Source organism: Cyclospora cayetanensis, unplaced genomic scaffold (assembly GCF_002999335.1).
Source record: "Cyclospora cayetanensis isolate NF1_C8 unplaced genomic scaffold, CcayRef3 CcayRef3_contig_98, whole genome shotgun sequence".
In the NCBI taxonomy this organism is placed as follows: domain Eukaryota; phylum Apicomplexa; class Conoidasida; order Eucoccidiorida; family Eimeriidae; genus Cyclospora; species Cyclospora cayetanensis.
This window is the reverse complement of record NW_020312772.1, coordinates 11,224-23,645: the sequence shown is the minus strand read 5'-3', so window position 1 is coordinate 23,645 and position 12,422 is coordinate 11,224. Positions and strand designations below refer to the sequence as shown.

Sequence of the window (12,422 nt, the reverse complement as noted above, 5' to 3'; positions counted from 1 at the left end):
TCACCCCGCGGGCGGAGAGCGCAAGAACAGCCATGCACGTGCGCTGGCTGAACTTGGCGAGATACGCAACACTAGAGGGGGCTCCCAGTAGATTGGCTACGCAAATATATTAGAACAACTATACACTGCCCTGCAATACACAGGGAAAAAAAAGCTTATCCTGACGGTCACCGACCGACAAGCTACACGTCATCGTAGTGTCCAACCTGCGTGGAGCTAGATACCCGTATTCGTACTACTCTATCGCAAGACGCGGGTTCTTCTGTCTCGCAGCCTCTGTCTCTCCCTCTTTGCCTTAATCCCCTTCCCAGTATCTCCGTTGCTTGCCTCCTCGCCCTGGCGGATCTTCGCTGGGCCTAGTAGCACTAGCACTCTCGTGTTTCCTCAAACACAGACAACTGCCCACGTGTTCCTTCCTCAGCCAACCAACCCGACGCGAGAACTCGACGTTTGCCACTCCTGCCACTCTAATAACTGCCGCTGTGGCTGCGTTACCTAGCAGCAGCAACACCCCCTCCTGCAGCACTCTCCTTGAGGTCTGCCAGCGCGGTGGGTGGAACAAAAATCTATGTAGGGCTCCCCCAATGACAAGATCTTCTGGCAGTACTGTCGCTAGTATGTCGCGACTACTCCTCAGGGTCGGTCATCCGCAGCCAAAATTCAGCGTAAGACTCAACCTGCTTTTGCCGCTGCTGCTGCAGTTGGGATTGCTGCTGTGGCTTCTCCTGAGGATCCCACGTTTGTGATACCGCGAGAAGCTCGTTCAAAGTTTGCTGCAGCAGACTCCGCGGCACTGCCATGTACATCCATGAGTAACTGGGGGCCGCTAATGGCCCTGCCGGAGGTGCTCCTGGAGTCACCTCTTCAGCTTCGCTGTCACTGCTGCAGCAGCTACTGCTACTGCTGCTGCTGCCTCGTCTCGCTGCTCCTGCCCTGTTGCGGGATCGCCTCGAGCTCCTTCTGCAGCCACGAGGACTGGCCGTGCTCGCCTTGCTGCCCTCAGCTGCGACAACGCCTGCCTTCCGCAACGCCTCCGCTGCAGCTGAGCTCAGCGGATCGGCCTCCCGAAGGGCGAAGAGTGGGTGGCAGATTGGGTAAATCGCGCTCAGGAGGCTCTCCTGCAGCAGGTTAAGAGACAGATCTAGAGAAATAGTGATTGTAACAATGCCATCTCCTGTTTGCTACTCTGAGATTTAAGTGAATGGCCTATGGCCGTTGCTACGGCTCAAGGTTTGGCACACACACACCTCTCCCCTCTCGCCGGCGATCCAGCGAGCCTGCCGATCCATCAGCGTCTGCAGCAGCAGTGGCATCCGCATGAAAAATCACGAAAGCTACAGCAGCAGTAAACGTGGCTTCTCCAGCGGTGTGGCAAGTACCAGCAGCGTAAAAAGCGAAGCAGGGCTCTATTGGTGCAGGCAAATGCCGCATCACTGACAGTCTCTCCTTCTGCAACCTCTCTGTATTACATCTAAAAGCAACAGGAGAGACGAAGATATGCAGAGCGAGAGATTCAGGATCTGGGTGTCGGCGAGTCAGCAGGGGGGAGGGAAGTTCTCACAAAGTAAACATGCGCGAAAACTGAGCGGATGTGATTAAAATTATAAGCATTCCGTCCAACGTCTAAAGTGGGGTCCTGAGAAAGCAGCAGCAGCGCCCACAGAAATAGCAGCAACAGCATAAGTAGTAACTAGAGGTAGAGGAATCCTAACTTTCTAGCTGGTTGGATCAGTGTCGCTGTAGCATTCGTCCGGAGTTGATGAAGTGGCACTCATCGCTGCAGGGATATCCGCCATACTAAGGGGCTCTCCATGCAGAAACGCTGCGGATGGGGAGCATCCACAACAAGGCCCTTCCTTGCAGCTTCGGCTTGCGTTTCCTTCAGAAATATGTGGCAACCGCCACGAACACTGAGGTCAGCTCATCGCGCACACCCACCTACACGCACATTTGTGCAGCTAGCTGGTGCTGTTTGGTGGTCAAACAATCAGAGAGAAATAGACTACAAGACAGACAGAGAGAGATAGCAGATGCACCCAAGTGAAAGTGGCAGTATAGTCCAATGCCGAGGCAGCAATGACAGCAGGCAGCAGCAGCAGGGGAGAGAACAGTGCTGCCAGCACCACGAGCAGCGCATGCAGCACCAGCAGGTGACTTGCCAGCCCCCCCACGCCTCGACATCCCACTGGATCCCGAAAAAATGCATGAACTCCATGAGGAGGTGACTCAGCAGCACGCGTGGCTGCGACTGCCGACAGAAGAGGCCTGGTGTGAGGTGTATGTACAGCAAACTCATGCAAAACAAGAGGTACGAGCCGATGCCACCGCGATACGTGTCTCCCAAGTTTCGCTGCAAAGACATATACGCAGAGACGCCGTGTTTTAGTGCGCCAGAAGCGGCAGCCTCATCAATATGACAAGAAACTCGATACGATTCATAAGCAGCAAATCCCATCAGCTTTAGCAGCAAAGAGGGGGCTGCCAACAGCACCTCTTCGGGAGCTCACGACTTTTAAAAGAAGCTTCACACACAGAATTAAAGGCCTCAAAACCGGAAAACGACGGAGCTGCAAACCGAAGGCAGAAACGAGAGCAGCGTCATGATTCTCTATCATCAGGATACGAAGCACAGTGTTTGAATGACGTCATGCAACAAGAAGGAGGGGCGGCAGGAAACAAACGCCTATCTTCCTAAATACGAAGCCACCGAGAAGATCTGGCTGCTAAATTCTGCATCCTTTGCACCCACATCAGCTGCTACGTGACTCTAAAGGCATGCCCCCAAAGGACTCACCATTTTGCGTATGTGCTTAGTGGTGCTGACTGAGGAATGCTGCAGCAAGGAAATATCTACAGCAACGCCGACTGCCGCATCCACATAGCGAACAATAGGCACTCGAGCTCCACTAACGACTTCTAGAGACTGAGCCAAGCCGAAGCGTTGTATAGAGAGTGCAAGCAGCTCTAAGCACGTCACTACATGTGCCCTTGATATGGACTCGCTGCTGCTGCTGCTACTGGCATTTTGGTTGCTGCTGCTGTTGCTACTACTACTGGCATTGACGGTGCTGCTGCTGCTGTTGCTACTACTACTGGCATTGACGGTGCTGCTGCTGCTGTTGCTACTACTACTGGCATTGACGGTGCTGCTGCTGCTGTTGCTCGTAGGAGTAGTCCTAGTCGTAGCCTTGCGGCTGGTGTCTTCAGCAACAGAGAAATAGGAAGGCGGCACACACAATGCTGCGTCAAGATCTGCCCCTGGCAGTGCTAACTGCGTTGCCTGGGATCCAAATACGCAGCAGCTGCTGCCTGGCAAGGCAGCTGCAGCAGCTAGCTGCAGCCGTGCGGCTGCTCTAAGTCGTTGGTGCTGCTCCACCGCTGAGGGATGCAACAGCTCCAACAAAGCTTGCAGCTCGAGATGCAAAGCAGTATAGAAGCATCGAGGAGGGGCTGAACGGGGTGGCGTCTTCTGCTGCTGCCATGGAACGGCAGCAGCAGCAGCAGCAGCAGCAGCAGTAGTAGTAGCAGTAGCAGTAGTGGCACCCCCACTACTACTAGTTGGAAGCTCTCGTCTGCGCCTTTTTAGCCCGCGATCATTTGAAGAAAAGGCAAGATTTCCAACTGGAAGCCAAGCACCCGACCCTCCAGAAACCCCTGTTTCTTCCGCTGTAATGACTGCTCGGTTCGACGAACGGATGGCAAGCGATTGCTGCAGAAACATGCGTGGCGGCACGAGCAAGGCTTCGATGAGGCACAGCAAAAAGAGCGAGGCTGCAGAAGCAACTACAACAGAAGAGACAACGGACTTGCCTTTATGTTGCTGACAAAGTTCGAAGATCTCTGTGGTGCATACGCAGCCTCCAACAAATAGGCTTCAGCCCCCAAAGCGAGAATCTTGTCATCTAAGCTCCATGTCTTACTGTCGCTGCCACAGGTGCTAGTCCTACCATTGCTGTTGTTGTCGCTGCTGCTACAGTCGCTACTGCTGCTGTTGTTGCTGCTGGCACTTTTATTGCTACCATTGCTGCTACTGTGGCTGCTTTTATTGCTGCTACTACAGTCTCTGCTGCTGCCGCTGCTGCCGTCAGGAGCAGCCTCTTCGATAGGAAGGGCCATGGGGGTGTTGCAGAGTGCAGCTGTACCCTCCAAACGCCAGAAGTCTCTGCTCTTCTATTAGGCCAGTTGCAGCAGCTGTGTGCTGTGTCTACACCAAAGGCTGCTCGAGCTGCTACCAGTACGCTATCCACTGAAAGGCTGCAGGTGCTCAGGCAGCAGCTGCTGCCTCTCGCTTTCCCTCGTATTGGAAAGATTTCAGGGATGTGCTGCAATTGTCGATAGCGCTCTTGCAGCTGCTCCTGTGGCAACAACGGTGAACAGCCGGCAAAAGCCCTTTCTTGTTTTCGCCGCTGCTGCTCCCATGTTGCGTCTGTTGCAGCCAGGAAGTACACTCTACGGCTGGCGTCGCCGTCAAGAGAAGCAACAGCAGCAACGCGTGCTTGGGGCTGTTGTCAGCAGCAGGGGAACAAGTGCTTCAACAAGGAGTTGCCGAAGTTACTCGGATGGAATTATTCTTTTAGAGTAAAACAAAGAGATCAAAAGATAAGATCGGAACCGGGGGAAAAGAATAAGCGGGCATACACCGTCTGGGCGCATGTGCCCAGGGAGGTCACATCATGCGCTGTCTTTGCGGCTGCAGCGGCTTCGGCCGCTGCCTCTGCTGCAACGCAAGTGCAACTAAACTGCATGCCACGTATTAGACACGCCTTCCTTATGTTCTCTGTGCTCTGACTGTTTTGCCTTCCGGAACATCAGGCTTTCTCCCCCGCTTCAGCGTTCTCGGTTTGAGGTTTGCATTCAACGCTCATCGCACATCAATGTTTCTCATGCATTGCACCCCGACTGCGATCTCTCCAATGAATCGCATTGGTTGACTGCAACTTGGAGTTGCTTCTAGGAGGTGCGCTGCCGTCCTCTGTAGCGACGGCAGCGTCATCCACACGCTGCCGCAAACACGGCGGTGATTGCCGTAGACTCGACTGTTGCGTCCTTTTCCTCGCACTACAGACAGCGAGATAGTGGTAAAAAATAAGGTGGCAGGGCTAGGGGCGGGTAGCCGAACGATGAGAAACTAGGAAAAGGTTGAGTTACCAAGCAACTCCGCGAAAATCAGTAGGCAGCGACAGAGAGGTGCGAACGGCAGGCGAATCTTTGTCAAATATACGCCCTCCTTTTGCCTTATATACACAAATTAGTATATCTATGCACACATTTGCAACTCCGCAGCTGTGCTTTTAAGGGGGCAGGGATGCACCGATGCAATACAAGACGTGCAGATCCAAGACCATCCCGTAGAGCAGCCCCTACGGCAACAACTTAGGTGTACAAAAATGTTGCGGCAAACACGCAGGCAAGGCTCGGCACGATTTCAGACCGACTAGGGAGTAATGGGGGGACGGAAAAAGCACTCCCTGGGGACCTTCGAAAGCACGAGTCAAGAAAAAATTATGGAAGGAGACCCCATAGGATGGGAATAGCAGGCTTGCTTTTGGTGCACTCGATATAGACAGCACTCAAGCCCCTAGAGAGGATTCGAATCTGCTGTTTGTTGCATGCCTTACTAGTGCAGCGGACGTCGGGTGCCCTTTCGTGCCTCACGTCTGCCTGCGGCGAGTCTAGAGGACCTCGAGGGTTATCAGTCGAACCTGTACGAGGAGCGGCCAGTGAGGAAGCCCTCACTAGATTCTGCAGCTAGCAACACGTGCTGCTTGCTACGTATTGAATTTCCAATCGAACCCCTGAAACCAACTGCTCCCGATAAGCGTTGGGGCCAGAAAGTTGTGTGACACAGGTTCAAGTGCCCTTGAGGTGTAACTCGCTGTTGCTGCGCCAGTTCCCAGTGCTGCTTGCTCCTGCAGGGGGTTCAAATCGTGGGAGCCTACGGTGTGTTGCGCCTTTGCCTGGAGGAGCCGCAACATGAGCTGCTGCAGGGCAATCCTGCACTAATCCGTTCCCTGTTGCGGATATTGCAGGAGCAACAGCAACAGCTGACCGCCAGCAGCAATAGCACCAGAAGAAGAGTCAGGAGTAGCCTCAAAAAGAGATGCACCACCACTAACATCTACCTTTGTCTTCTAGTGTCTCTGCCGCTCTTCCTGTTTTCTGAAAGCCGGCAAGGAAGGGCTGTGCTCAATAGCTGCAGGGTAAACTAGTACTGCTTTGAGCGCTTCTTGGTGTTGAAGTAGCTGCAGCTGTTGCTGTGTAACATATAAATGACAACGAAACCGCTGCTCTTCTGGATGTCGGCGCCAATAATTTAGGTAGGAGACGCCCTTGTACAATTCCTTAAAGAAGTAGGCGCAGCTACGGCTGCTGCTGCAAAACAGAAACAAGTAGAGCAGCAGCAAGATGGTGAATCCCAACCGGATACAAGAGAACCTCAAGAGGAGCTGCACGAGGAGGAGCAAGCGGAACTGCGAAACGGCTCACACGCATTGCCATCCGCAAAGCAGCAGCAACAATCACGAGGACATGTCTCTACAGTTGGTCACTGTCATCGATTACACCATCGTGTTGTACTACCCCTCTGCTCTGACGATTTCTGCAACTATCGCTTTTCCTGGTGCTTCCGGCGCAACTTGCTTTTGTGCTGCTACTGCCTCGTCTGTTCTGCTTCAGAGGTCAGTGCGAGGGACCCAGGATGGAGGTCTGCAGCACTTGTTGCTGGTGGTCATACATACACTCCACAATCTCTGTGAAGACAAACAGTAAGCGCTTTGCTGCGACTGCCAGTTGTGCTGCTGGTGCGGCAACCAGGGCCAAGACGAACCTGTTTTCACTCTCCTTGTTCCCTTGCGACGAAAAGTGTTCCTGATACTGGTGCGCGCAGCATTGAATGCTCTTGTGCTGATACCTAGAAAGCCAGGCAAACTGCACCCGCTGTGTACTTCCGCTTGCCGCTGCAGTGTGGAGGGGCGTCTTTCGCACCAGGGACTGGCAGCTGTGCTGTTGCAGCTGCTCCAGCCGCCCCTGCGGCGGCTGCAAGACACAGCGGTAGAGGTCTTGCAGCAACTAGCACGGTACAGAATCAATAAAGACCGCCTTATAGCAGCCAGTGAGAGGGCACGCGTTAAGGAGGCTCTATGCAGCACTTTTGTAGCCGCAGCAACCCTGGTTGTAGCAGGACAGACAATGAGACTGCGAGCCACGCTAGCAACACCCCCCTAAACGTTCACGGCAGCCACCTATGTTCCGCTGTCTTCCTCTTTCTCACAGATGCATGCCAATTACTTTGTACCTTGCTAGTAGACAGCAGCAACAGCAAGTCGCTTCTGCAACTTATTACAATCTTGTGCCACGACAAAGAGGCGCGGAGACAGTTCCTGGAATCGGGGCTCGTTCAACGCCTCTCCCAGCTCTCCGAAAACCCAGCAGCTTCCCAGGCAAGCCTTACAAACAATAAAGGGGCACTTATTTTTAGATGGAGCGAAGCTGCCATCCAAAGAGCTAGAAGGACGACTCATGATTGAGCACGCACTCTGCCATGCATGCTCTGGCGGCGTAGTACGCCCTCTACTGCTGGCGTTGATTCTCAGCAGCAAGGGTAGGCAGAGGAGATTGAGGCACCTTCTGCAAGTGTGTCAGCGAGGGCAGCGCAATTTATAACGGCCGTGTTGTTGTGTGTGCTGCAGTCGGTGTCCTTCATCTGCGCCCTCTTGACTGAAGACTGTGAAGGCCGACTGGCCCTTTCTTTTTGTCCCTCCCTCTTGGCTGTCATGGCGAAAGACTTTCTCTCTCGCGGCCAGACGTAAATTCTTCCCCTCGATATGCTGTGGGTTCCCTTGTGAAGCCTACAGCCTCTCCTTGCATGAGGCATAGAGCCGCACTCACGGAGCACAGGCAGGGACGCTTTTGCTACCACGGTGGCTCTCCTTGCTGGTGGTGCTGCTGCAGGGTATCTGGAGCAGGCCTTGCAAATGTGTGCCTACACCCTGCTGGTGCTGCGCTGTTGCTACAGCAGCACCACCAGGTATTGCAGCTGTTGGATAGCGCCACTGAGGAGGCTGCAGTGCCAAGGGGGCCCCCGCGGGGCCCCCTAATAGGTGCAGCCAGGCAGTGGAGCTGTACTGCTGCGAGAGTCCTCTACAGAGCAACGGCACATGGCTCCTGTGTCTCTGCGTTTACCTTAGGGGTTGCTTGCAACAGGTGAGCTGGAGTTTATTGTCCGGCACCTTCAAATGCCGATTAAGGAGTACGAAGAGAACGGCCTGAGCCGCTGGCGCTTAGGCTTTATAAGGGTGTTGTTGGGGGGGTCAGACGTGTGGTGCAGACCTAACTGGGCTAGTCGCGTAGTTGCTGCTGCTGGCTCTTCGGCGGCTACTGCTGAGGCACTGCCGGAGCTGTGTGGGCTTCTCGCTAATTGCGCAGCAGTGCTACAAATGCACCAGCTGCTGCAGGACGGCCTTTTGCAGATGCTACTTCGGTGGGGTATCACAGCTATCCAGACTATTAATGCCCGAAGCGAGCACGTCTCTCTGCATGTGAGGGGAGAATCTAGACACTGGTGCATCTAGAAAACTCCTCGGAGCGATTCTTATAGCTTAAAAGATGAGTTGGTGGTCCAATGCTATTTTGGGGGGACCGCAGGCTGCTCTGTTCCCGAGATACTTTGCTTGAGACTCGCCTCGAGTTATGGCGCCTTATTGCTGCTACTGCTACTGACACCACTTCAGCCAATTTGCTGCAGCAGCAGCAGCTTTTGCCTCAACTGTTGCTTCAGGACCTTCAGAGGCAGCAAATGTACTATCAGCAGAAACTCCTGTGTAGAGAAGAGCAACAACAGCAAAAACAGCCGCAACAGACTCGGCACCAGCAGCGATTGTTAAATGAGATGCTGATGCATCTCTTCAGAGTGGTAACAGTGCTCGTATCTGCTAAAGAAACAAGGTACTTGAGCATTAACTTAAGCAGTAGCGGCAGCAGCACTGGCTCGGCGTGGAATGGAACTGCGGCAAATTTGTGTTGTCCTTGCTGCTTCCAATACGCAGAGATATGATATTAGGCAGCGAAGAGCTGCTGGTGCAGCTGCAAAACCTCTACATTCACAGCGACCCCACTGCTCAAAACGAGGAAAGTGCTCTTGCCGTTATTATTGTTCCTGCGGGACGATCGCTGTGCCGCTAAATGTGCTTCTGTTGCAATGCATGCTGGTGCTATTTTTGCGGCAGGGTGGCATAACTCCTGCATGGGTTCCTGCTGCTGCTAGCGGTGCCGTTCAAGGTGTGTTGTTGTGCTTCCACAACTATAGAGCAACCTGGGTACTTCACTGCTTTTTTACGCAGGCAATGAAGTGTCTCTCCACCTTGCAGGTCAGTGAGGTGCTGTACTGGGTGTAAGCGTCGGTAGCAGTGCTGCTGTTCTTGCGTCTAAATTTCTTTAGAAGGCATGGCTCGGTTCCTAGTATGTCAGTGCTCTCAGAGGGCAGATCGTTCATGTATTTTCATCATATATATTGTATTGCCAGCTGGAACGCGCAGTGATGCCGTTCTTCAAATTACCGCTGTGCTGTCTTTAGGAGTGTGGGGCACCTGGGTGCTCTGAGGCTTTGGCACGGCTCTTCTTCAGGGTCAATAATAAAGCCTGGTGGCTTCGCATGAGTGATGCGTATGTACTGTCCACACGAAGGCAGCAACACCAGCTTTTTATGAAAGGTTCTCTCAGCCAGGCGTGTTAGCGGACGCTAGGCAGCACGAGGACACTTGTTCACCTGGCTACACTTTCCTTCTCTTCGATGCTTCAAAGTGTTTCTCCGAGGCTCCTGAAACCTGAAATAGACACCAAATACGCTTCATGCTTTGCACCATTTTGGCTGCTAGGTGTATTCGCGTATATTTATACATACGTGTAAATCGGCCTCTCTCTATCTTTCCTATCATACCGTCTCTGTTCACCCCTTGAAGCTTTCTGTTTTCCCTACGAAAATGATGTTGCCTTACCGCGTGTTTCTACGTGTCTTTTTGCCTAGCAATGCTCCCAGTGCTTCCTGTCAGCTCCCTGTATCCTGCAGCGCTTACAACCCCCCGCTTGATGAGCAAGGCGGGTGACAGAGGGCCATGTAGGGAAAAGCCTTTGCCGAAATTCGACAGGAAAGAAACGGACAGGGGGGACACGTTAAAAGTGAACGAGGAAAACGATACAGCCTTCGTGAAAACGACAACTCACGCGGGGTACAGGATAGCAGGGAAGAGAACAGCGAGTGACTCAGAAGCTGACAAGCAAGATACAGGAGGCATAGAGGGAGCCATCCAGAAAGAACAGCAGAGAAGTAAACAGGCGAAACCAGATGCTGCTTCATTAGCTTTGCGCTTACTCTAGCTGCCGAAGAGAAATTTCACCAAAACCACGTAACCATTCCATACACGCGAACGCCCCTAGCCATAGCCCTTCACTAAGAGCGGAGGCTAAGTGGTGGCCTGTACCGGATGAAGGGTGATTTTATGCAGATCATACAGTGCCGTGTCGTGAACACAATACAACGGGCAAGGTTGTGGCTAAGCATATTCAGGCAGCACGGCTTACAGCTAACCATGAAGTTGGTATTGTCCCTGCCAGAAGGGTGATGCCTCAGCTTTCCTCTATAGCAGCTTCTGTACCACTGGTCACGGGTGGTGTGCGTGAGGCGTGGCCGTTGTAGGGCCTCTGACGCTGATGTCATGTAGAAAAAGCCAACCAATGAAGAAGTGGAATGGGGAAAATTGGGGAGCATACCCATCCGAGTTCTTTCGCGCTTCTCAGATTGTGGCAACTGCCATCCATCTTTTATTTTCACGGATATCACGATATGTAGAGCCTGAAAGGCTTGTTGTCTTAGTGGATCAGGTGGCTGTCTTCAGTGTTGGCATACCAAAGACAAGTTAGGTAGCCTCTCTGTTTCCTTAGTCAGACACCGCCTCATGCAGGCTTCTCATAATAGCCTCAAGACGAAGTAGCAACTGAGAGGCCTCATCAAGGTGACCGTTGCGAGGCTGGCAACCCAGGAGACCAAATCTAGCTGTGGTAAAGGAAGAGAGAAAAGGAAATAACATGGTGTTCGTCGTACTTTGTGGTTCTTTTTACAATTCATTAAACCTAATTGACACAGTTGCCCTGAGGCCTTGTAGCAGATAAGCCACACTAGGGCAACCGTTGCAGCCCCACCAAGTGACCTTCGGCGCGAAAGCAATATACCCGTCTTGCCTATGCACGCCGGCATCAAGGAAAACCTCTTGAAAATTTTGCTAATTTATTAAACCTGGCGTGAACCCCAATTAGAGAACGAGAATAATGGCAGAAAACAAAGAAGAAGGGGAGGCTGCAACACACGGCCGAGGGGAAGCTTGGGTCGAAAGCCTTTTCAGCGACGATCTTGAGAAGGCGCAGAGGCTCAGAAACAGAGCGGTAAGTTATGGCTTTCAGTTCACCCGCAAAGAGACTTAGGTAGCTCCTTACATACATTTATTTCACACAACCTAAGCGACGCTCTGTAACATCAAGCAGTGCAGGCAGAGGCCATGACATGTACGGAAAATGCGCTAAACAGTGGCCAGCCGTGGCTCTCTCAGCAACTCTATGCTTGCCTTTTTCTCCATTTCGACATATTAAGTAACACATTGATGCTGGTAGCGATCTTCGTGGGCCCTTGCCATATTACAGCTGGACCTACAGAGAGCTCTGTTATCGTGCTTGTCGCTCGTAAAAAGCATGATTCCGCAGTCATGCGCTGACATTTTGCCTTGTGCTTTCTTCAGGCGCAGATTCAGGCTAGCAACACTGAGCGGCTGTGCCGCACACGCGGCCTAAGAGATCTCCTCACTGACTTCACATCGGCCGTCCTGCTCTCCAAACCAGTAAGTAGTTACCTTCCATCCCTGGCATTCAAGTCACCAAATTTCATGTGGTCGCTAGCGCATTAGCCAAAAGCTAAGCTGGAAGCACGCAGCAGATGGAAAAGTGAAGATCGTGCATATTCCCTCAGGAGGACGTCTTCGAGTTTGCACGGGAATACTTTTCTGCATTTGTAGAGACGGATTCTCCAGACCAACCGCTTGTGAACACAAAGCCTAGCGGCTAGGTGTCTACTTGCTATCATTTGGCTACGTCAGGTATTCGTAAGAAGGAGAATCACTGCCGTGATTTTTCTAGGTGCACAAGTAAAGGCATACCATATCATGGGTGCCGCATACAGCACCGCTTAATTAAATGACGATTTAGCGAGAAGGGCTAGCGAACTGTTCACCCTTTGCATTGATTCGCGGCAATAGATCCGTGGTGGATGCCTCGAAGGGCACACGAGGAGACCCGTAGGGCAGCAGCTATTCTGCGCTGCATCAATCGCCGGTTGGTCTGCCAGCTAACTAAATTGTTGAGGCCAAAGGAAATAGGTAGCC

At 52.6% G+C, this 12,422-nt stretch overlaps 2 protein-coding genes across 2 annotated transcripts; one reads left to right on the top strand and one right to left on the bottom strand.

Moving 5' to 3' along the window:
• Positions 1 to 626: 626 nt before the first annotated feature.
• Positions 627 to 4,116, bottom strand: LOC113147049. Its single transcript, XM_026336216.1, has 8 exons — positions 3,807 to 4,116; positions 2,888 to 3,450; positions 2,509 to 2,567; positions 2,160 to 2,276; positions 1,799 to 1,910; positions 971 to 1,118; positions 795 to 847; positions 627 to 725 (listed from the first exon to the last, which is right to left on the bottom strand). The coding sequence occupies exons 1-8, from the start codon at positions 4,114 to 4,116 to the stop codon at positions 627 to 629; spliced, it is 1,461 nt and encodes a 486-aa protein (XP_026192001.1).
• A 1,328-nt stretch (positions 4,117 to 5,444) lies between these two features.
• On the top strand, positions 5,445 to 8,570 carry LOC113147048. Its single transcript, XM_026336215.1, has 6 exons — positions 5,445 to 5,533; positions 5,891 to 6,200; positions 6,318 to 6,380; positions 6,963 to 7,071; positions 8,100 to 8,202; positions 8,327 to 8,570. The coding sequence occupies exons 1-6, from the start codon at positions 5,445 to 5,447 to the stop codon at positions 8,568 to 8,570; spliced, it is 918 nt and encodes a 305-aa protein (XP_026192000.1).
• The last annotated feature ends 3,852 nt before the right edge of the window (positions 8,571 to 12,422 follow it).